General features: G+C 55.8%; 1 protein-coding gene across 2 annotated transcripts in view; it reads left to right on the plus strand.

Moving 5' to 3' along the window:
- WFS1 (wolframin ER transmembrane glycoprotein) overlaps positions 1-20380 on the plus strand; it is a 32005-nt gene extending 11625 nt beyond the window's left edge. For both annotated transcript variants that reach the window (XM_081496438.1, XM_081496528.1), the window contains 6 exons: positions 5703-5785; positions 6236-6380; positions 8494-8664; positions 10275-10355; positions 11218-11363; positions 17612-20380. In XM_081496438.1, the coding sequence (XP_081352564.1) occupies positions 5703-5785; positions 6236-6380; positions 8494-8664; positions 10275-10355; positions 11218-11363; positions 17612-19420 (2435 nt within the window). In that variant the 3' untranslated portion in view covers positions 19421-20380. The remainder of the gene's footprint in view (positions 1-5702; positions 5786-6235; positions 6381-8493; positions 8665-10274; positions 10356-11217; positions 11364-17611) is intronic.
- The last annotated feature ends 4080 nt before the right edge of the window (positions 20381-24460 follow it).

Genomic DNA, 24460 nt, shown 5'->3' on the forward strand with positions numbered 1-24460 from the left:
GTTAACTAATTCTCCAACCATGTCCAGTTCAGTTCAGTTGCTCAGTCGTGTCCGACTCTTTGTGACTCCACGGACTGCAGCACACCAGGCTTCCCTGTCCATCACCAACTCCCGAGTCTACTGAAACTCATGTCCATTGAGTCGGTGATGCCATCCAACCATCTCATCCTCTGTCATCCCCTTCTCCTCCCGCCTTCAATCTTTCCCAGCATCAGGGTCTTTTCAAATGAATCAGCTCTTCACATCAGGTGGCGAAAGTATTGGAGTTTCAGATTCAGCATCAGTCCTTCCAATGAATATTTGGGACTGATTCCCTTTAGGATGGACTGGTTTGACCTCATTGCAGTCCAAGGGACTCTCAGGAGTCTTCTCCAGCACCACAGTTCAAAAGCATCAATTCTTCAGTGCTCAGCTTTCTTTATAATCCAAATCTCACATCCATACATGACTACTGGAAAAACCATAGCTTTGACTAGATGGACCTTTGTTGGCAAAGTAATGTCTCTGCTTTTTAATATGCTGTCTAGGTTGGTCATAGCTTTTCTTCCAAGGAGCAAGCATCAGGGGTTAAGTAGAGGACCCCAGGCCACCAGCTGGGGAGGGGTCAAGTCGAGATGGAACACAGTCTGTGAGTCCGTACTCAGCCACTGTGATGGCCTCTGGTGGCAGCGGTGACCACAGATGAGCTCTGGAGTGCCCGGGGCCCTGGGCCTGCCTCCTGCATCGCGGCTCAGAGCAGCGCCCTGTGTACCAGCACAGCAGGGGTGGCCGGGGTTGGAGCCCAGGCTGGTCTTCACACTCAAGCGAGGTGAAGGCTCAAGGGGAGAGAGAGACAGAGAAACCAAGTAACTCTGTCCTCGGTGGGGAGCACCAGGCAAGGGCCACGGAGTACGAGGCGCCCTCTCTACTGACCTCAATGGGTTGCAGGGTTCACAGGCCCTCAGGAGAGCCAAGTCCGCAAAGCCTTCAGTTCTGAGTGCGGGGCTGGCACTTGTTTAGGTGGCCACAGGGCTGCAGACAGGAATGGTGTCTGCAACCCCTGGTGGGGGTTCTGTTTGCCAGGAAGTATTCACCCCGGTGTTAACTGAGGGCCTGCCCAGCGGGTGCAGGAGACAGTGGGCAAGGCCTCCAGGAGGGAGATCCTGGGTCAGTGAAGGGAGGCCCAAACAATGCAAGATACACAGGACATGAAGGGCTCCAAGGTTGATGGCTCTGGGCAGGGGTTGGACATGGTGTCAAGAGGTCAGACAATCTCAAGTAGGGCCTCGAGGGTCAGGGTGTTCTCCAGTGGGTGTTCTGGGGAGCATTAAAGCCTTTAAAGGAGAGAAGCAGCGTGATTTCTGTTACATGGAGATGACCGTGGACAACCATGGGAGCCAAGGCTGGTGTCAATGCAGGGCAGTGGGTGGACTGGGCTTCAGAGGAGCTAGACTGATTTCAGGCCTCTGGCTGGAGCTATCAGGTGGGCCTGGGGGTTGGGCAGGCAGTTCCACAGTGGGGTTCAGAGCTGGACGGCGAGAATGGTCCCCGAGGAAGGCCAGAAGGTGATGGGGTGAGGGGATGGATGCAAAGTGCTGAGTCCCTGCTGCCCTAGGGACAAGTCACAGCCATAAACATTCAGTTTCTCCTTGTCTGGTGGAGGTGCTGGCTCGATGATCTCAGGAGCTCTGTACCTGGATTATTTATCCTGACTCTGATGGAAGCCCTGGTCTGTCTGGTAGCTGTAGCATCCCTGTGACCCCCTCACTCTAGGGTGACCTGTTGTGAGGACAGATGGCTGGGGCAGTGAGGCTCTCTCAGGTCAGATGGCTTCCTGAGACCTCAGAAAACTTGACAATACGCCCTTCATCCCTTACCTTTTCCTCCTCTTTGCATTCCAAGTCTTGGGCGTCACCTCCTCCAAAAGGCCTATCCCATCAGGATTGATGACTCCTGGCACCTCCATAGATTCCCCTGAGCCTGCACTGTTGGACTGTGGCTGTCCTTGCCGGGCTCCTGGGTGGGTAGGGAGAGCAAGGTTCCTACCTCTTTCAGTTCAGTGCCCTTGGCTCCTGGCACCCAGATTGGTCCAGGGCCAGTGCTTGGTAAATGTCTGCTGAGTGAGTGATGAGGGGCGAGGTCCATGACTCCTGCTCGGGCCTGTGGGAAGCTGGGACCTCCTGGCCGGGCCCCCCACCTTAGAGCTCAGCCAGGCCCCTGGGAGAGACAGGGTCTCAAGGATTGTCCTTCCTGTGTGCTCATGCGAACCAGGGTCAGCATCTCGAAGGCTGATGGGGCACACCCTGGTGCAGGGTGACCCAGCTGCCCACAGTGATGAGAAGGACACATGGGATGCCCTTGGGTTCTTGTCACCTTTCCCTCAGCTCGGCCCACGTGGCGGGCATCAGGAGAGGACCCGGGACTCTGGGAGGCCAAGGCCTTGCCCTGGGGCCAGCGAGTAAGGATATAGAAGGGCAGCAGCCCCAAGAGACGGGAGCGTCACAGTTGCTCACTGCGTGTTTCAAATTGTGCTCTTCTTCTCAGAGCCTTTGGCCTGCATTCAGCAATTTAAACAATGCACTCCAGCCAATCTAGATTGCAGCAGCCGGGTGAAACTAGAAGCCAGCTTCTCTCTCTTGCTCCCAGCCAGCTCCGGGAGAACTTGGTGGACATCAAGGGGCTGGCAGAGCCCTCGGGGCTGCTGGGAAGGGGGTGCCTGAGGCTCCCCAGCCCACAAGTCTGGGGTGGTCCTGAAAAGTGGGAGCGTTTGACTTGCTCAGTACTCATCCTTGTCCATTTCTACTTAGAACCTGCTCGAATCAGGAAGATGAGCCTGGCAGTTCAATCTCCAGGCCACATGTGTTCCAGGCCCCATGTGAGGATTTGGGGAGACAGAGCTGGAAACTCTTACCTTGTTGGTCCATTCATCCCTCTGTCTGTTCAGCATTTGCTGATCTGTGTCCTGCCCTAGGGGATAGAGATGGGCCAGACCTGCTGGACGCAGATCGTCTCCATTAAAGGCATGTGGGACTGTGAGAGACGCAGGAACATGGAGATGGGCTGTGCCGAGGGAGGGGACAGTTTTCAGGGCCCTTCTTTCATTTCATGACAAAATGTCAGGCTATGAATAACTTCTGTGGAAAATTAATCATGGACAGAATAATCTTTTTAGCCAATAGATCTATGCTTAAATCTTCCATGACCTTGGACTTGCGAATTCAGTCGGTCAGGAAAAGAGCTCTGAACTCGCAGGAGGTACCTGGTGTTGAGCTGGGACACGCGGCCTCAGTGAGCCAGGGAGGCCCTGGGGTCAGTAGAGAGGTAGGGCATGGAGAGGGAAAGGGGACTCACCCTGAGAACACCCAACTCTGGACCAGGCATCTAATCCCAAGTGTCCCATTCTTCATTAACAGTCCTATGGCTGGATATTGATGATGGGATTGGAAATGACTCTCGCACGGTCACACAGCACTGTCAACTGAAAAAAAAATGCACAGCCTAAAAGTTGAGAATTATGCTTTATTTGGTGGACAAAATTGAAGACTTAACCCTGGAACAGTCTCTCAGATCTCAGATTGCTCTGAAATACTGCTCCCAAGAGGCAAGGGAGGAGCCAGGATACACAGGAGTTTTTGCAACAAAGATCAGGTAGTCAGAACATCAGTAGATTACTGTTAATTAAAGAAAACCAGATATCTTGAGTTAGGGAATTTAGTGCTTTTCTGTGTACGGGGAAGATGCAAGAGTCTGGGCTCACGGAAATCATTCCTTTGATCTGCCCCTCCGCCCTCTGAGGTCAGTATCCTGTGCTTTCTCATCCTGTGTCTCCCCAGAGTGCAGGGTAGGAGGGACTGCCACATCCTTTGTTTACTGATAGATGCTCCATCACTTAGTCGTATCTGACTCTGACTCTTTGTGACCCCATGGACTGTAGTCCACCGGACTCTTCTGTCCATGGAATTTTCCAGGCAACAACACTAGAGTGGGTTGCCATTCCCTTCTCCAGTTTACCGATGGGGTAGCAATGTTCTTTCACTCCGAAGGCTCAGAGTGCTAAAGGCAGATTCACACTCGGGTCAGATTTCTCTAACCCCGCACACCCTCCTTCTCTTTGTTCTCTTAGTCTGAGCCCTTGGCCGGAAAGTGCATTCCAGGGCCAGCAGAGAGTGTGACAGCAGCCAGAAGGGAGAGCTGACCTTGATGACTAAGAAGCACCAAGGTCCGGGGCCACTGGGCTGGGGTGGACGTCCTGGGCCCAGGACGGGTGAGGTCCCAGGACCTCGGTGAGGAAGCTCAGCAGGAGGATCTCCACAGGGGGGCGGGTATCATCATGTTTGAAAGCCGTCCAGCAAGAGGGGCGCAGCGCAAGGGCCTGACCTGTGAGTCTCAGGAAGAATCTTCCCCTTTGAGCCATCCCTCTCCCGCTCCCATGTGCTCCAAACTGGATGCAACCGCTCTGCCTTTGAACTTCAGAGCTGTGTCACCGTAGGCCCCTGCCCTGCTGCCTCCTGACCGGGCTCCTGGGTGTGTAGACTCGGGCACCCTGCACGCAGGGGCCAACTCGGAGCCTGGTGGACTGAGCTGGTCCTGGGAAAGGTCTGGAGGGATGGGTCGGGATAGCTAGACATCCAGCACTGTTCCTAGGGACTGCTCTTATTTCCCTGAATTCTGCCTTCCATTTCTAGAAGTGTCTGGAGATCGAGAGTCTGTTAACCCCAGATAAGCACCTGCTAAGATGGGACGTGACCATGGGTGGAGGCAAGGTGTGGTTGTCGGGCATAGGCCCCCTGTATTGGTTGCTTAAACCAGAAAAAGGGACTGGTGAAAAGTGATTTAAAAAAAAAAAAACTTTTTGTTATGCTGCGCACTGCAGGAGAGGTTGTAGTGAAATCATTGAAGTTACATGATGCTTTTGTAACTCAAGATAACGTTTTACGAAGTAAATATTGCACGAGGTATCTGATATTTGGACCCTTGGATCAAGTAATTCACCTGAAGAACCCATGCCAGGAGAATGCCCCCCAAATAAAAATACACACACAGATTGCTTTGTGGCATCGTTTTATAAAATTAGGGAGTCGGGGAATAATCTAAAGGTCCAATGGAGAGGAGAAGCCCAGAGGCCCTGAGTGTCCCCTCGGTGGGATTTCTGAGCCCCTGAAGTGGTACATTTCATTGCAGAGCAACATGGGAAGTTGGTTGTGATTCAGTATTACAAATACATATGTGTATATTTCAAAATGTATGTACTGTGATTATGACCTCCCAAAGTCAATCGGGTGTAGATGACCATCTTGGAAAACATAGATTTGGTTTGTTTATTGGGATGCTTGGCATTGGGGTGCAGGTTCTTTAAATCATTAAATAAGGAACCTCGGGGGCTTTCGTACCATCTCTTGCATCTTTTCTAGAGCCCTATTCAAGCCTGAGATCAGCAGCTCTGGCTGCAGTGAGCCCGGGGGTGACGGTGGTTATTGCTCTGTGCTCTGCTCTGTCCCTGTGCCTGGAACAGGGGTTCCTTCCTGGAACCCCTCAGCGGCTTTGGGGTCCTTGCTCCCTGGCTGTGAGGCAGTGGAGGGAGTGTCCTGGCAGGTCCTGTCCACACCTGCTCCCGTGCTGCTGACTTGGGGCTGAAGCCCGTTCCTGCCAGCCCCTCTCGTCCTCCGACAAGCGACAAGGCCCAGCATGGTGACAGTCCATCTGCTTGCTTTCCTGTGTTAAAGGACCAGCAAAGGGAGATGTGGACACCCCCTTTGAGGAAGTCCTGGAGAGGGCCAAGGCTGGGGACCCCAAGGCACAGACAGAGGTAAGGACCAGTGTCCGCAGGGAGGCTCGGGCTGCGGTCCCCAGCTCGGGGGGCCCGGGACAAGCAGGTGCTGAGCATGCTCGCTGGGCGTGGGTACAGTCTGCTGCCACGCGCGGGCCCCCGTTTGTGGGGTTTCCATGTTTGTGGTGTGTTGCTTTTCTTCCCACCACCCTCTAGGGCGCATGTATGTGTTCACCTCTGTCCAACTCACTCCTGAACTTGGGCATCACCTCCTCTGATGCCAGCCCTGCCTCCTGCCTGTCCGCATGCCCCCACCCCCTCTCTCATCTCATCAGACGCCGCTCTGGCTGAGAGCACCGGGCGGACAGGGTGAGGGAGCCCGAGGTTGCCTGGCTCTGCGGAGGGGCAAGGCAGGACGTGGACTGGGGGCCCCGGGCGCTGCACACGGAGTCCGCTGCAGTGTGTGGTGTGACCAGATCCCGCTTACAGGTGGGAAAGCACTACCTACAGCTGGCCAGTGACGGGGACGAAGAGCTCAACAACTGCACCGCCGTGGACTGGCTGACCCTCGCCGCCAAGCAGGGCCGGCGCGAGGCCGTCAAGCTTCTCCGTCGATGCCTGGCAGACAGACGAGGTAGGTTATGAGGCTTGGAGGGACCCACGAGGGATGCTATGCTACTGTGCTTAATTAACCAACCTAAATAGCAACAGGGAAACCTGATGCTGGCGACGCTGTTGAAAAAAATGAGTGTGGTTTCTGTTGCACTCATGGCTTTGCCGTGTAGATGGTTTGGGAGTACAACATGGGATATTTAGGGAACGAAGCCATTTTCATCCTCTTTAACTTGTGGTGGGGTCTACAAGGAGACACACCATCTGGGTTCTCATCCAAATTGAGGGGTAGACCATGGAGCCAAGTGGGAGGACATGACAGGCCTGAGGTCGGAGTGGCATCTTCTGAACTGACTTTCCATCAAGTCTGAGCGGAGCAGCTGGGGACTAGGGGCCAGTGAAGGGCCCGCCCTGGCTAGCACTCGCTGCCAGGATGGGCGTGGGTGTTGGGGGGCAGTGATGTATAGCCTGACCACTTGTGGACACTTACCGTGTTATCCTGCCCAAGGGAAATGGTTCATTCCTGGTGTCAGGGAAAAGTGCTTCCTGAAGGTTCAAACCTCAGAAGAAAGGAGAAAGTGTGTATGTCATAAAGGGGGCTTTTTTTTATCCCACTCAGATTGCAGAAGTGTTTATGGTTGTTATAGAAAACTTGAACTATATAGAAAACATAAAGATTGAAATTATCCATCACTTGAAACCCAGAGAGAAGTGCTTCATAGTTTGCTGTTTTTATTTCTGGTTTTGCGTTGTAATTTTTTTTAACATTAGTTATTACATAGATATATATATATATAAATCAAAATTTATATGTGCTGTTTATTATGTATATAAGGCTTCGCTTGTGATTCAGATGGTAAAGAGTCTGCCTGCAATGCAGGAGACCTGGGTTTGATCCCTGGGTTGGGAAGATCCTCTGAAAGAGGGCATGGCAATCCATGCCTGGAGAATCCTGTGGACAGAGAAGCCTAGTGGGTTACTGTCCATGGGGTCCCATAGAGTCGGACAAAACTGAGTGGCACACGCACATATATATATAAGATATATATAGAAACAATATTTATTAACATTATTTCTTATTGTATAGAATCTCCTTTCTCTGGACATTAGGCTGATGTCTTTAACGACTTAGAATGGTCATGTTCTGCTGGCCAGAATTTCTTAAGCCTCCCTTGCTCCAGGGCAGGTGGGATGGTCTTGCACTGGCCAGTCGAGTCAGTGTGGCCCCCAGAGGTCACTGTTAGAGCCAGTGGTCTTCCCAGAGGCCCTGAGGGGGCCAGGGCAGGACTGGCCGGCATCTGAGGGAGGGGGCCAGGCCTCATGTGGCCCACACCCTCCACCTTCTCACACTGAATGCTTCCTGATCATAAAAGAAATGTGGGCTCCGGTGGAAGGTTAGGGAGATGCCCCAAAAGAGAAAAAAAAATCAGTCCTCCACCCCAAGTCTCACTGTCCCCTGGGGGTGGGTGCGGGCTGATGTCCCTGGCAGTCCGTGTGCAGGGGAAAGACAGCTGCTAAACGGCCCATGAAACCTGCTCCCCATCTTTCCATGGGCGAGTCTTGCCTCCTGGGAAAGGGCCGTCTATACGGGGACACTGCTCCCGGCTGCCCTCGGAGGGGCTGATGCTGTGAATGTAGGGGTGCCCCCCATCTTGCAGCCTGGCTGCTCACTGCAGTGAGACTGACCAGGGTTTGAGACCAGCTCCGCCTCTCTGACTCTGTGGCCTTGGCACCAAGTCTAGGCCACCACCCCTGGGTGCCTCAGTTTCTCCATCTGTGAGATGGGAAGAGCAGCACCCCACCAGAGGGGTCCTTGTGAGGGGGAGACTGGGAGGCTGAAGTGAGCCGGGAAGGTGGAGAGGCCTTGCCCAGCACGGGCCCTCTGTGGCCACTTGGCAAGCGTCTGCTGAAAGGCTGGGCCGAGCCTCCCACCCTCAGGGACTCAGGCCAGATACCTGTCTGGCTGGACCTTCGTTTCCGCCCTGGTGACAAAGATGCCTGCAAAGCCACTTGTGAGAATCGCTTCCCAAGCCCCTTCAAGAGGGGCTGGCCGGGGCTGGGGCGTCCCTGCCAGCTTCTGGGCGGGCGGGCGGGCAGGTGGGTGGCCCCAGGCCTCTGACGCCTCCCTCTCTCAGGCATCACCTCCGAGAACGAGCAGGAGGTGAGGCAGCTCTCCTCTGAGACCGACCTGGAGCGGGCCGTGCGCAAGGCGGCCCTAGTCATGTACTGGAAGCTCAACCCCAAGAAGAAGAAGCAGGTGGCCGTGGCGGAGCTGCTGGAGAACGTGGGGCAGGTCAACGAGCACGGTACGCGGTCTGCCCATGGGGCCTCCTGGGTTTCTGTGCCGGGATCCTGGGGGCTCCTCTAAGGGAGCTGGCGTGGGGGGGCTCCAGGGAGCTTCTCATGGGGACCTCGCAGGTGTCCATAAGGCTCCGGAGCGTCCTTCCTGGGTGTCCTGTTCCTGTAGCCCCTCAGCCCGCCCCCCGCTGGCCCCCGGCTCTGGTTCTACCTGACTCGCTCCATCCCTAGGGTTCTGTCACCTGCTGCCCACAGGCGGAGCTGCAGGCCTTGGCGTGTCCAGGGTGTCCTCCTCCTCCTGAAGGGGACAGGGAGTGGGGAGGGTGAGAGGTGCAGGCAGGGACCTAGGTCCCCGAATCCCCGAGAGCCTCTCCAGGGCCAGCCCCATCGCCAGCCTCTTCAGCGCCCCCACCTCCTTCTAACCCGGCTTTCCGAGAAGGGCATGGGCAGCCGGAAGGACAGATGGACCAGGAGAACGGGCATCCCTGACTGGGCGTGGTCTCTCCATTTCTGGGGTCGGGGCTGACTTTTGTCTCTTTGTAACCTTGATAAGCACCTGCCCAGGGCTCTACCCAGCTCCCTCCTGCCCTGAGGGGGAGATGCCAGGGGGGCTGGGGCCACCTGCCGATGCATCAGAGAAGATGAGTGGGCGGGCACCTCTGCCCCTTCTCTTGGAACCTCCGAGCAGGACTCTTGTCTGACCTCTGATCCTCTGGGGCTTGACAGAGGCGGTTGTGAGGCCTGGGGCTCCAGTGGCAGCACCCACACGAGACGTGCTCGACCTGACAGGCCCGGCCACCCTTTGTGGAGCCCCAGCGACCCTGCGGGGCCACGGCCCCGCCCCGTTCCTGCTGCCCCCTCACCCGCCTGGGCTCATCTGGGCTCCTGTGGCCCCGGTCAGTCACGGCGCCCCTCCCCTTGTGTTGTCTCGCCCTGTGGTCCAGCCCCTACCTGACCCAACCCTGTGAAGGCCGCCTGGAGCCTGACATGGGGAGAGCCCAGTGAGCGCCTGCCTGTGTGTGGGTGTTGCGGGGAGAGGGTGTCGATAGAGGGCAGGATACCTCGGTCCTGGCTCGGTGTTCACCCACTGAACCGACTTCTGCACCAGGGCCGGGGACACAGGAAGGCCTGTCCGGTCGCCCTGGGGAGTTTGGTCTCTTCCAGGGGAAGGTCAACGCCAGCAAAGGTGTCCGGGGGTAGGCTGTGCTGATCAAAGAGTGTGGGGTGTCCAGGTGTGCCCCGCGGGGCCTGAGTCACCTTGTGATGGAGGTTGAGCAGTGGTGGGCCCAAGGATTGGCCCTTGCACAGCCCTCCAGGGCTGCATGGAGGACACTGGCAACTTTCTAGGGGCCTTGCAAGGGATGGGGGCTTCCCTCATAGCTCAGTTGGTAAAGAATCCGCCTGCAATGCAGGAGACCCCGGTTCGATTCCTGGGTCGGGAAGATCTGCTGGAGAAGGGATAGGCTACCCACTCCAGTATTCTGACCTGGAAAATTCCACGAACTGTATAGTCTGTGGGGCCACAAAGAGTCGGACACGACTGAGCGATTTTCTCTCACTCACTGCAGGGGATGGGGCGGTCAGCCGGCCTTGACTCTCCCCTGCTCTGTCCCTGCAGATGGCGGGGTGAAGCCTGGGCCCGTCCCCAAGTCCCTGCAGAAGCAGAGGCGGGTGCTGGAGCGCTTGGTCAGCAGCGAATGTGAGTACGGCCTCCAGTCCTGTGCTAGTGACACCTTTGGCGGTGCTGCCACCCTCACCACCCCGGGCATCATGTCTGCGCCCCACCCCCATCAGTCCAGGCCTGGCCCCCAGGGTCTCAGAGGCTGATGGATCTTCCGTCCAGCCCCTTCAGGGCTGTTGGTTAAGCATCAATTTTCTGGGCTCTGGGATTTGGACCCCACCCACTGGGAGCATACACCCTGGAGGGACGAGGGGCAGTGTAACTGTCCCTGATGGAGAAAGATGCTGGGGGCTGTGATGGCTGGGGGTGGGGATGTGGGTAGCTTGCAAAGGGCAAGGAGGTGGATGCTCCACGAGTCAGCGAACCTCATTGGCAAAGGCCTGGGAGCACCCAGCTGGGAGTGGGGGCTGCCCCCAGCATGGGTGGGGATGTCGGGCTGAACTTGGGGGTGGGGCGTAATGAAGGTTTGGGCACATGCCTGGCACAGAGTAGGCCCTTGGAGGATGTGTGTTGGCTGGAGGGGCTAGTAGGTGGCTGGGCTGCAGGGGTCAGGGCCGAGGGGGTACGGGGGTCTGAGCAGCACGGGCGGAAAATGTTCTGAAGAAGGGTCCGCATGGAGCCTGGCTCAGGCAGCCCCCCAGGGCTTGAAGGGCGATGGGCAGGGAGAAGGATGCTTCAGGGGAGGGACGGTGGGTCCCCAAGGCCAGGAGGCCTCGGCAGGCCTGCCTGCCTCTCTCTCTTCTCATCGTCCGGGCCCGAGAGGGGTCGCTCGTCTCTGGCGTGGCCCTGGCACGGCCGCTGCCCGCTGCGTGCCCATCTTTATGGGGCGGCAGTGCTTGCGGTCTCGCTGACCTCGTGTGTGTCCTCTCCTGTGCCTCAGCCAAGAGCTACATAGCCCTGGACGACTTTGTGGAGATCACCAAGAAGTATGCCAAGGGCATCATCCCCACCGACCTGTTCCTGCAGGACGACGATGACGACGAGGTGGCGGGCAAGAGTCCCGAGGACCTACCCCTGCGCCTGAAGGTGAGCCCTCGGCCCGGGGCCACCTGCCCACCTGGGTGCCCCCCGGGAAGCTGAGGGTGGGAGACCTCGCCCAGCAGGGAACCTCAGGGGCTGTGTCACTTGTCCTGGGGTGGCCTGTGCCGCCAGGTCATCCACATAAGGATGCGTCCTTGCGAAAGAAGGCCTCCCGCACACCCTCAGGCTCTGGAGCCGGGAGTCCTGTCAGGGTCGGGTGGACCCAGTGGTTGCTGGACGTGCACGGGCACCTTTGCATCTTTCCCTGCAAAACACCGTGTGGGGAGCAAGGTACCGTGCGCTGGAGACCGCCTTTCACTTAGACTCCATCCTTTGGAAAAATTGTCCATTTATGGCCGGGAGGGGAGGTCGGTTCCTTGAAAGTGCCTCCCCCTAAAAGCAAAGTGTGGTCTTGTGTTCAGGAGGGCCCTGCGGTGGTGCCTGTTTGTCCGGATCTATGGGGGTTCAGGGAGCAAGCAGGTGTGGAGAGGGTGGCAGGGGAGGTGACCGAGGGTGACCTGAAGGTGGGTGGGGGTGGGAGGGAGCGCATGTTCGCCCCCGCCTCCTGCCATCGAGCAGCCGTGATGACAAAGGACGAGCGCGGCGCGTCCAGACCTGTGCCAACAGCCAGGAGTGGCCGCTCGTGCCTCTGGAGTCACAGCTTTTGTTTTCCTGGCCACGTGGTTTGTGACTAAAGGGGGCAGATACAAGCCTTAGTGAAGTGTGACCACGCCCCCCTTTCAACAGTTTCCCCAAGTTCAGCTCAGGAGGTTGAATTTGTCATCTATATCTCCCTTTGCTGAGAGCACTAGGATTTTCAGAAGTCTGGCCACCTGGCCCCAGACAGGTCCATCCCCACGAGTGGCCAGGGGGCCCCGGCCAGCACAGGGGGCCCCTGGGCAGACAAAGCATCACAGAGCCCCTGGCATTGGTCCCCCAGGAGTCTGTAGAGGTCTGTGCTTCCCCAGCTCCTGGGCCTGTGTGTGACCTGCCCGCAGTGCAGTTGGTGTGGGCTGTGGGTCTGTGAGCAGCGTTGGGGGCGGTAATGGGAAGTGTACCGGTCTGTCCCCATCCCAGACACGGCCTCAGTGTAAGCCCCATGCTAGGGGCCGAATATGGAGGCTCAGAAAGCTGCCCTCGTGGATGGGGAGGCCGCCTCTGGGAAGCACGTTCCTCAGAGAAGCTGCAGCCCAGAGGGTGGGTGTGAAGGCCATGCTCTGGACCAGTGAGCTTCCTGAGAGCCCCTGAGGGCAGATAGGGCATCGGGATGAAGGTTCTGAGGCGCAGGGTCAGGATGGCCCAGGAACTCGACCAGGGAGGTCACTGCTGTTATCGAGGGCCCATCCGGGGGCAGGCCTGGGCTAAGTGTGTTCCAAATGCCATTAGATTTCTTACTAACATGAGAGAGGAAAGATGGCGCATTTGCCATGGTTCTTGGCTAAAGAGGCGGTGCTCCCCAAATGCCAGTGAGGGTCAAAGGTGAACGGGTACGTGAGAGTCCGTGGGCCAGGCGGTCCCGGCCTGGACATTCTAGTTTGCGTTGTCCTGGCATAATTACTAATAATGCCCACTTTCGAAAACATCTCAGTTTGGACAGCAAATTAATTCATGTTCCTTACGGGCGACAAGCTCAGGGCTGTAAGATGTCTGAAACTCCTTTTTGTGAAAAAGGGATTTAAAGTGTCCTGACAAGAAATAAGGCTTTTTTTTTTTTTTTTAACATTTTTTGTAATCGTCATCAGAGCCCTTCGATTGCTTTACAATTTATCTCATTCAGAGTGTTTTGGAGGGCTTCCCTGGTGGCTCAGCGGTAAAGAATTTGCCTGCCAGTGCAGAGGACACAGGTTTGATCTCTGATCCGGGAAGATCCCACATGCTGTGGAGCAGCTTAACCCACAAGCGCAACTGCTGAAGCTTGTGCACCTAAAAGCCTGTGTTTCACAACGAGAGGCCACTGCAATGAGAAGCCCATGAACTGCAATGAAGAATAGCCCCTGCTGTCTGCAACTAGAGAAGAAAGCCCACGCAGAAACAAAAGACCCAACTCAGCCAAAAAAAAAAGTGTTTTGGAAAAGAGACAATGAATCGGAGCAGAATGAATCTCCTGGAACTCAAAGCTGTCCCAGCCTTTATTAACCACCCCCTGGGAACAGAGAAGGGGCACCTGCCTGGGGAGGGCCTGGCACCCCCAATGGAAAGTGCCGGACACCCCTCTGCAAGCCGATGTGACCCCCAGGGACATTCCAGGCTGCAGGCTTCTCCAGCCTTTGTGACAGATGAAACCTTCTTAAAGATGGATTCAGAAATGTCTTAAAATCATAACAGTGTTTGCATTACATTATTGAAAGTCCAACACGTGGACGTTTGCTCAGGTCTGAGCAGGGTCTCCGTGAACCAGCCTGGACCCTCTGGGCGAGCAGTGGCCTCCTTGGTTGGCTGCCCAGGTCAGTACTGGGCAGGTCTCCTCAGTCTCTCACGTCAGCCAAGTGTGTCTGGGGTGAGGGCTGCTGGTGACCGCAGCCCCTGGTCAGGGTGCCCTTTCCTGTCCTGTCATGAACTGACTCCCTACTCGTTTTTTAAAAACTTCTTTCCTGCTCGAAGTAGAGTTCATTTTAATTTGTTTGGACTGCCTCCACTGAAAAGGTTTATGGTCTCACAGTTTGGTGGGGCCCCAAGTAGTAGGGCTTGGGTAGACGCGACAGGGGACAGAACAGGGACCTTAAAGGAGAACTCCGGTCTCACAGCGGCCACAGGGGCTCTCTGTGCCGGCAGAGGCCGGCACTATTGGACTGCAGGTTCTAGAAGCTTCGTTGTCTTTTAAATGTCCTCTCAACCATGTGATTGTGTGGTCTCAGTAGGCAAACAAAACAAAACAAAACAATGAATGTGAATGGTTTTGAGCATTAGGAAAGAGTTTCAGGTTAATTTTAAGGTGCCAGCTACTTGGGTGCCTCCAGGCCAGCTCCCCCAAAGCTGCTCAGCACTGACTGCAGAGTGAGAATGAGGGGTGAGAACAGGAGCTCTGGGTGCCTCTGATCTGTCTGGTTAGCGAGGCCCCGTCCACAGGGATTAGCCGAGCAGACAGCGGCTGACGCACACACGGGCTCTTTCCGGTGCTGGTGTTTTAGCTGGTGTATCTGGCTTTTGGCTGAAGGGGCTCCTCCTGGAGAGCTAGAGCAGGTTCTTTTTGGAGACACCGGTTTGCTGTTTGGCAAGTATCAGATGTGTGGGTGATACCACTCTAACGGCAGAAAGTGAAAATAAACTAAAGAGCCTCTTGATGAAGGTGGAGGAGGAGAGTGAAAAAGCTGGCTTGAAACTCAACATTTAAAAAACATGGGATCATGGCATTCGGTCTCATCACTTCATGGCAAATAGAAGGGGAAAAATTGGAAGAAGTGACAGGTTTTATTTCTGGGCTCCAAAATCACTGCGGATGGTGACTGCAGCCATGAAATTAAAAGACACTTGCTCCTTGGAAAGAAAGCTATGACAAAACTTGACAGCGTATTAAAAAGCAGAGACATCACTTTGCTGACAAAGGTCTAGATAGTCAAATCTATGGTTTTTCCAGTAGTCATGTGTGGGTGTGAGAGTTGGATCATAAAGAAGGCTGAGAGCTGAAGAATTGATGCTTTCGAATTGTGGTGTTGGAGAAGACTCTTGAGAGTCCCTTGGACTGCAAGGAGGTCAAACTAGTCAATCCTAAAGGAAATCAACCCTGAATATTCATTGGAAGGACTATTGTGAAGCTCTAATACTTTGACTACCTGATGTGAAGAGCTGACTCATTGGAAAAGACCTTGATGCTGGGAAAGACAGGGCAAAAGGAGAAGGGAATGACAGAGGATGAGATGGTTGGATGGCATCACCCACTCAACATTTAAAAAACACGGGATCATGGCATTCGGTCTCATCATTTCATGGCAAATAGAAGGGGAAAAATTGGAAGGAGTGACAGGTTTTATTTCTTGGGCTCCAAAATCACTGCAGATGGTGACTGCAGCCATGAAATTAAAAAGCATTTGCTCCTTGGAAAGAAAGCTATGACAATCGACATGGATTTGATTAAACTCCAGGAGATAGTGGAGGACAGGGGAGCCTGGTGTGCTGTAGTCCATGGGGTCACAAAGAGTCAGACCTGACTTGGCAACTGACCGACAACAAGTGTCAGAAATCCCCACCAAGGCTGACTTTATGGTATCTGAAGTTCCTTGGTACCCCCTCCAGACAGGGTGAGCACTGGGTCTCCTCCGGGGGAAGCTGGCCCCAGTGAGCTGGGGGAGCCCTGAGCTGGTTTGTTGGTTTCGTCATCTTCTTGCTTGTTCTGAAACAGAGGGTAAGTGGACTGTCAGTTAAATGAGGAGGAATGCAGCTCTTTGAACATATACAAGTGGGGCTTCCCAGGTGGCTCAGCGGTAAAAGAACCCGCCTGCCAATGCAAGAGACTCGAGAGATACTGATTTGCTTCCTGGGTCAGGAAGATCCCCTGGAGCAGGACATGGCAACCCCCTCTAGTGTTCTTGCCTAGAGAATCCCATGGACAGGGGAGCCTGGCGGGCTACAGTCCATGGAGTCGCAAAGAGTCGGACACGACTGAGCATGCATGCGCTCCGCCACGTGGGTGTCTACAGAAGTGCACACACACACACATTGTTAAACACTCCTGTTTCCCCTGTAAGCCCAGGTCCCTCTTACCTGGAAAACTCACTCTGCCAGGTACTCCTGGGTGTCCTGATCATCCAGAATCGACACCCCAGCCTCTTGGGCAGATGACAGCCACACCCCAATGTTGCCACTCAGTTGTGCTCACCCAGGATCCCAGCTCCTCTTCTGCCCTCTGTTTACCCGGCAAAAGGAGCGTGTCCCCAGGGCATAGATGGAGGCAGTGCCGCCCACCTCACCCGGCTACTGACTAGCCTCCCATCACATTGCCGTTCGAGTGGGCTGTGGGCTCAGCTGGGCCTCCCTGCCGCCACATGTGGGAGTTCCTTGCAAGGGCCCCCTCCCCGTGGTGTCCAGTCCATGCCCCTGAGCTCCTCCTTGCGTGAGCTCTAGCACAGTCATGGACATGTTCTCTTCTCAACTCCTTCAACTTCTCTCCCATCTCCCCGGAGCCCTGGTGGAGCTGAGAGCCTTAGCTCCTTCTGCCGGGTGAACAGAGGGCAGAGGAGGAGCTGGGATCCTGGGTGAGCACAACTGAGTGGCAACATTGGGGTGTGGCGGTCATCTGCCCAAGAGGCTGGAGTGTCAACTCTGGATGACCAGGACACCCAGGAGTAGCTGGCAGAGTGAGTTTTCCAGGTAAGGGATTCTGTGTAGAGGACAGGCAGGTGTGGGGGCCACCCTGGATGGCAGGATCGTCCCTGCCTCCTGCCCAAGGCTGGTCCCCCACTCGCCTCCCTGCCAGCTTCTCATTCCTCTTCTCTCGTGGGAAAGGACTAGGGTTTCTGCTGCCCTTGGCTGTGTGTACAGTCTCGGGTTGGGGGGGTGTGGGACGCGAGGCGGGAAGCAGGGCTCCCCCAGGGGCTGTGTGTCTGTTCTGAGCACACGGGTACACAGGGGTGGGTGGTGCAGGCAGCGGGTGTCGGGGCTCCTGCCACAGTGAAAATGTCACATCAGCCCTGTTACAGCTGAATCATTTCCATTCACGTGGCACGAACTCTCCTTTCTGGAGTCCCCACTCCTGGGATGGGCAGGGCCCAGGGTAGGCTGTCAACACTTCCTCTCCCCCTTGGTGGATCACCCCCTCCACCCCGATCCACCAGAGGCAGAGGCTCAGGAGGTGAAGTCCTCATCACAGGGGTGGCTGAGATGCAAGTAGCCTGGTCCTCTGTTGTCTTCGCAAGTGTGAGGCCCCATGGGGAGAGAAGAGGGGGCCAGGTGGCTCCCTGAGGCACCCAAGATCTCACAGGGGAGACCGGCATTCATGAGCCTGGAGACCCTTGTGGACCGTCAAGTACAGTCAGGGACCAGGGATAGGCGGGAGGTAGAGGGCAGACCCTGCAGGACGGGGTAGAATCGAGGGCAGGTTTGTGGGGACCACGTGGAGCATCACCACCTAAAGAGAGAGTTACAGGTGGAAGGACTTTGCAGACCGAGGGACCAGCCATTGGTTGAAACTGGGTGAGTTCACTTTGCCCAGGGCCAGGCCCCGGTTTCGGGGAGATTGGAAGGGCTGACCAGGGAGCAGAGATGCGGCACAGGGCGGTCCGGCTCTAACGCCCCTCCTTCGTCTCCACCCCTCCTCCCAGGTGGTCAAATACCCCTTGCACGTCATCATGGAGCTCAAGGAGTACCTGATTGACCTGGCGTCCCGGGCGGGGGTGCACTGGCTGTCCACCCTCGTGCCCACACACCACATCAACGCCCTGGTCTTCTTCTTCATCATCAGCAACCTCACCATCGACTTCTTTGCCTTCTTCGTGCCCCTAGTCGTCTTCTACCTGTCCTTCGTCTCCATGGTCATCTGCACCCTCAAGGTCTTCCAGGACAGCAAGGCCTGGGAGAGCTTCCGTGCACTCACCAGCCTGCTCCTGCGCTTCGAGCCCAACCTGGATGTGGAGCAGGCCGAGGGGAACTTCGGCTGGAACCACCTGGAGCCCTACGTCCATTTCCTGCTGTCCGTCTTCTTCGTCATCTTCTCCTTCCCCATCGCCAGCAAGGACTGCGTGCCCTGCTCGGAGCTGGCCGTCGTGTCGGTCTTCTTCACGGTCACCAGCTACATGAGCCTGAGCACCTCGGCTGAGCCCTACACCAGGAGGGCCCTGGTGACCGAGGTGGCGGCCGGCCTGCTCTCCCTGCTGCCCACCATGCCCGTCAACTGGCGCTACCTGAAGCTCCTGGGCCAGACCTTCTTCACGGTGCCCGTGGGCCACTTGGTCGTGCTGAACGTGAGCGTGCCCTGCCTGCTGTACGTCTACCTGCTCTATCTGTTCTTCCGCATGGCCCAGCTGAGGAACTTCAAAGGCACCTACTGCTACCTGGTCCCCTACCTGGTCTGCTTCATGTGGTGCGAGCTATCAGTGGTCATCCTGCTGGAGTCCACCGGCCTGGGGCTGGTGCGGGCGTCCGTGGGATACTTCCTCTTCCTCTTCGCTCTCCCCATCCTGGTGTTCGGCCTGGCGCTGATGGGCGTGGTGCAGCTGGCCCGCTGGTTCGTGTCCCTGGAGCTCACCAAGATCGCCGTCACCCTGGTGCTCTGCAGCGTCCCCCTGCTGGTCCGCTGGTGGACCAAGGCCAACCTCTCGGTGGTGGGGATGGTCAAGTCCCTGACGCGGAGCTCCGTCGTCAAGCTCATCCTGGTGTGGCTCACGGCCATCGTGCTCTTCTGCTGGTTCTACCTGTACCGCTCGGAGGGCATGAAGGTCTACAACTCCACGCTGACGTGGCCTCAGTACGGCTTCCTGTGCGGGCCGCGGGCCTGGAAGGAGACCAACATGGCCCGCACCCAGATCCTGTGCAGCCACCTGGAGGGCCACCGGGTTACGTGGACCGGCCGCTTTAAGTACGTGCGAGTGACTGAGATCGACAACAGCGCCGAGTCGGCTGTCCACATGCTGCCACTCTTCCTGGGCGACTGGCTGCGCTGCCTCTATGGCGAAGCCTACCCCTCCTGCAGCCCCGGTAACGTCTCCACGGCCGAGGAGGAGCTCTGCCGTCTCAAGCTCCTGGCCAAGCACCCATGCCACATGAAGAGGTTCGACCGCTACAAGTTCGAGATCACGGTGGGCATGCCCTACAGCGGTGCCAACGGCACCCGTGGGCCCGAGGAGGATGACGTCACCAAGGACATCGTGCTGCGGGCCAGCAGCGAGTTCAAGGACGTGCTCCTTCACCTGCGCCAGGGCAGCGTCATCGAGTTCAGCACCGTCCTGGAAGGCCGCCTGGGCAGCAAGTGGCCCGTCTTCGAGCTCAAGGCCATCAGCTGCCTCAACTGCATGGCGCAGCTCACACCTGCCCGGCGGCACGTGAAGGTCGAGCGGGACTGGCGGAGCGCTGCGCACGGCGCCGTCAAGTTCGCCTTCGACTTCTTCTTCTTCCCCTTCCTGTCGGCGGCCTGAGGACACTTCCCCTGCAGGAGCGGCGGTTGTGTGTGGCTGCCAGGACCTCCCCCGTGTGCACCCCTCCTCCCCCCTACCCAGCTGGACGGCACAACACTCATCTGTGTATGTGTGTGTGTGTGTGCGTGTGCAAACGCAGGGCTTCGGAGACCCTCAGTCGCTCGGAGTCGGCTCACACCTCTGTGAACAGGCTGACCGCTGTCGCTCTGTCCACCCTGAGCGCCCGGCGTGGTTGGAAATTGCATGCACGACCTCCACCCATAGCCCCGACCTCTCCGTGTGCAGCTGGTGTGCCAGCCAGACTAGGATTCCGGCGCCCTGAAAGCACTTTACAGACACTTGTCCTCCCTCCTGCACCGCCTCCACGCACGCCCCCAGCCCCTCATTTACTTCCAGTTGAGTTTGTTATTTGAAAAACCAGTAGTGCTGCTGTGTAAACTTGATAGCCTTTCTTATTTATTTGATCGCTGCTAAGCCTTGACAGCTGTTTGCTGAGCCTGGGAGAGGAGGGTGGGGGGCCTGCAGAGCTGCTTTGTCACGTGGCCAGGGCCCCGCCTGATTCTGAGATGGAGGCCACATGGGCAGAAGCCCTAAGCTCTGCATGCCACAGCCTGCCCGCCTGCCTGCCTCCAGGCTATCCTGTCTGGTGGGTAGAGGGTGAGTTTGCCAAGGTCTTGCCTGAATCCACAGGGACCATCCCTGGGTAGATGCAGGTTTGATCCCTGGGCCAGGAAGATCCCCTGGGGAAGGAAATGGCTACGCACTCCAGTGTTCTTGCCTGGAGAAGCCCATGGACAGAGGACCCTGGCGGGCTACAGTCCATGGGGTTGCAAAGAGTTGGAAATCATGGAATCTGGATTGCAAACCTTTCCCAGTGCTCAGAAAAGCTAGACCGTGTTCAGAACCAGAAAGCAGAAAGTCAAGGTCCTGAAGCAGCCGAAATAAAAACCTTGGATGAAATTTGCTGTCCTTTTTTTTTTTTTTTAGTGTGTGTTAGAGAATCAACAGGTGTCTACACTGGCACTGAATTACGCCCAAGTCCAGTTTGAGTTACAAAGAGCAGAATTTATTCTCGATAAGCAGCCCTGGCCCCATTGGGCCAGGGACCCCACCACCCAGCTGTCCACTCAGGCCTTATTAGGTGTGAAATGCACACGGTTACAATGATTTGAGAAACTCAAAGCACTGTTGAGTCATGGTTGTTCCTGACCCAGTAGCTGTCACCTTGCTCAGGAGTGTGTTGTTTGAAACCGTATCCTGTGTTCAGAGATGAAGGATGATAATCCCATAGCATTATCATCAGAACTTGAGCCGTGTTGGGGGAGGGCAGCTGGAGCAGCTCGGGGTCCCTCAGAAGTCTTAGCGCCCTGGGTGGGGGTGCCTGTCTGTCCGGGTCCCTTGGGCAGGAGGACACGTCCGCCTGTGTCCCTCTGGTCCCTGGCACCCTCTCCTGCCCCCTAGTGGGCCCTGCCCGCACCCAGTGAGCAGCAGGTCCGGTTCGTTGTGTGGTCAGGAAGCCTGGAGTTGTTCACACATTTGTCTGTGGTTGGGAGTTGGTTCGTGGAGCAGCTGCCTCCGCTTTGAAGACGCATCTCAGCATGGTGGCCGGCGGCTGCGTCCCTGTACAGCCGACCCTTCCTGTTTTGTCCTCCAGCCTGGTCAGGTCTGCCTGAGATCCCACATGTTTGGAGGTGTTCAGGAGGGCCGTGACCCTCCGAGCTGTGTGTTTGCTCCCAGGTTTCTTCCCAGGCAGCGAGATGAGGTTAAAGGTCAGCCCCACCCCTCTTCTGATCTGGAGGTTTGTGAGGCCCTGAAATGAGTTCAGGGTTCAGCTCTGCCTCCCAGACTCCCCACAGATGGCCCAGTCAGGGAGGGTGGGGCGGGAGGAGCTGCCTGGTTTTCTGAGTGAATGCAGATGACCTCATCTCATCCTCCCTGGCCTGGGGGAAGTGCTGTGACAACACTGATCCGCACAAAACTGGTTCGGGAGAGGAGGTCACACTGAACAACAGGGCCAGAATTAGACTGTGGTCCCCTGGGCCATGCTGTTACTCTGCTCCCCAGCGGAGCTGCCCTGTAGGAGCAGAAGGTGGTGAGGTCTCATGGGGGGATTACCCTGAATCGGCTGTTCATCCCCTGTCCCCAGGTTCCAGCATCCTGATCTATAAAATGGTGAGTCTGGGTTAGGTCAGTGGTTTGCAAAACTACTGGGTTGGCCGAAAAGTTCACTTGGGTTTTTCCATAGGAGGATACAGAAAAACCTGAACAGACTTTTTGGCCAACCCAATATCTAGCAATGAAACCCTTTTTTAAAAGATAGAAGTACAGAACTCCAAGTCAAAACGATGTTATTTGTAAGTTTCGGTGTAACCTACACAGCAGACGAGAAAGGAGGCCACCTGGCTGGTTCGAGCCCCTCGTCCCAGCTGTGTGACCTCAGACAGTTTCACCCTTTCCAGGTCCAGTGCCTCTGCTATGACTTGGGAATGTAAGAGGGCTGGACTCACTGCTTGTTTTCAGGGACTAGACTAGTTAATTTTATTGCAGGGTTGTCACAATAGTGTCAGGCACTAGTAAATACTCATTTGTGAATGTTTTAAACATAGTTAAAATTCATGGAACTTCAGAACCGATTGAGAACCTTATACAGGCCCTTGGGCTTCCCAGGTGGCTCAGAGGTAAAGAATACGCCTGCAATGCAGGAGATGCGGGTTCAACCCTGGAGATGTGGGTTCAATCCCAGGTCCATCCCCTGGAGAAGGAAATGGCAGCCCACTCCAGTATTCTTGCCTGGAAAGTTCCATGGACAGAGGAGCCTGGTAGGCTACAGTCCATGGAGTTGCAAAGAGTCAGATATGACTGACCACACACATACATACGTATAAGCCCTCACCAGAAGAATGTCCCTTCTAGCTTCTTAAAAACTCAACCTCTGTGAAAATAATTCATGTTTAGCTGAACAGGACTTACTGGAGTGGCTGAATCCCAACAGGATGCTGGTGTTGGATGGTGCTCTGCCTGTCTATACGCTCTCCCCCAACACCACACCCCCCGGGACCCACCGTCCTGCTTTTCTCTCTGCATCACGACTTTAATTTCTCATGACTACACATCCAGAAAAGGTTGGCTAGTATGTGTGGCTTATGATCTCAAACATTCCTTATTTAACCTAACTAATGAGCTTTGAATGCGTCGCTGCCGCCCTCGAACAAATATTTATGGCACTGTGATGCTGAGCAGATGCTGTAATTCCACGGTTTGAGTCAAACCCAAGTCCCACCCTCAGGAAAATCACCCAAGTCAGATGTGAGTGGGCCCCCGATCCAGTCAGAAGTGCCTCCCTGCCTTCACACACAGGAAGTGCTGTGGGGACCCAGAGAGGGTGGAACTCCAGCCTGGGGTGGGAGACGGGGCCAGAAGGCTCCTAGGAGGCTGTGGGGTCTGTCCTGTTTTGATAAGAAGGGGAAGGGTTGGATTTGGTGATTTTCAACCTTCAGGGCACCCATCGGAGCCTCAGGCATCACCCTGGATGCTGGGGGGTCACAGAGGATAGAGCCTGGGGTCCAAGGGTCAGGTTGGGATTGAGTCTTGATCCTGCAGGCAGCTGCAGCCCCTTTTTTGACACAAGCCAGGGCCCTGGTATAAGGTCAGGGCTGAACTCAGGAAAATGGACCTGAGGACACTTTAAGGCACAGTGTAGATGAGGAAAGGGATAGTAGAAAGACCATCCCCGCTTTTCTAGCAGACCTGGCCTGCTGGCCCTTCAGAGGCAGACGCTGCTTCTTTGGACAGTTTCCATGTGACCGTAAACATCAGAAGGCCCTTGGCCCCTGTGGTCCTGAGGATCCCTGGCCTATTCGCCATCCTTCTTTCCTGTTGATAAACAGGCCGCTGCCTGTAGGGCCCAGGACCAGATGGTAGACGCATGGAGGGATTTACAGAGGTCAGGCTGTTGGGAACAAAGACTCCTGCTTCTGGGAGCTGATCCCCACCCTCTGCAAGGAGGGGAAGGGACCTAGGTCTCTGAGCATCACTGTGGGTCTGGCACTTTGTGAGGCCGTTTGGTCCTGGAAACTAGGTCCCATGACCTGCCACCTGCCCTATACATGTGAGAATTAAAGGTTCACGTTTGTGTTGTGTGGACTTGGCCAAAGTCACACGGCCAGGAGATAGCAGAGCTGGACAGAACCAAAGCCTGTTCTTTTTACAGAGCCGTGAAGAAACCACCATTTACCTGGAACATAAAATCCCTCTTCAGAACAGAGGAGTCACCCTTAGACCTGCCAGGAAAGAACTGTGCTGACCGCAGGGGCCACCAGCAGCTTACCCCATGTCTGAGCATCCGCGGGGGCCTTCACCCTCTCTGGGTCTGCAATGTGGTGGGGTGGTGAGTGGGGTCTCACGATGCTACCATGAAACCACCACAGCATTTGCGCTGCACAGGGAAGACTCTGTTGAGACCTGGAGAGGGTTTGGCACCAGTTTCCCATACAGTGCGGTAAGATTGCCAAATGCCAGGACTCGGAGGGGCTTCTTTCACAGAACCTTCCCTGTCCAGCCTCTCTGGGGGAGGAGAGCAGTACAGAAAGACTGACCTCAAAAAAATAAAAATTAAAAAAAGAAAAATTAAAAAAAAAAAATAAAGACTGCCCTCCCCTTGTGGACATGCCTCTAAAGACCAATTCTTCAGGACTTCCCCGGTGGTCCAGTGGTTAAGAATTCACCTTCCAATGCAGGGGAACTCGGGTTTGATCCCTGGTCAGGGAAATAAGATCCCACATGAAAAAGTTAAAGAAGTAGCGAAAGTCCTTAGTTGTGTCCGACTCTTTGCAACCCCATGGACCGTAGCCCTCCAGGCTCCTCTGTCCATGGGGAGTCTCCAGGCAAGAGTACTGTGCTGCTGTGCAAATTAAGCCTGTGCCCGGCAACTATCGAGCCTGCGTGCTCTAGAGCCCGCGCACCCTAGCATGGAAAGCCTGTGTTCCACAACAAAGACCCAGTGCAGCCAAGAAAAAAAAAAAGACCAATTCTTCAACGTTC

This window comes from Giraffa tippelskirchi, chromosome 1, assembly GCF_054371585.1.
Source record: "Giraffa tippelskirchi isolate mGirTip1 chromosome 1, T2T-mGirTip1v1.2.pri, whole genome shotgun sequence".
In the NCBI taxonomy this organism is placed as follows: domain Eukaryota; kingdom Metazoa; phylum Chordata; class Mammalia; order Artiodactyla; family Giraffidae; genus Giraffa; species Giraffa tippelskirchi.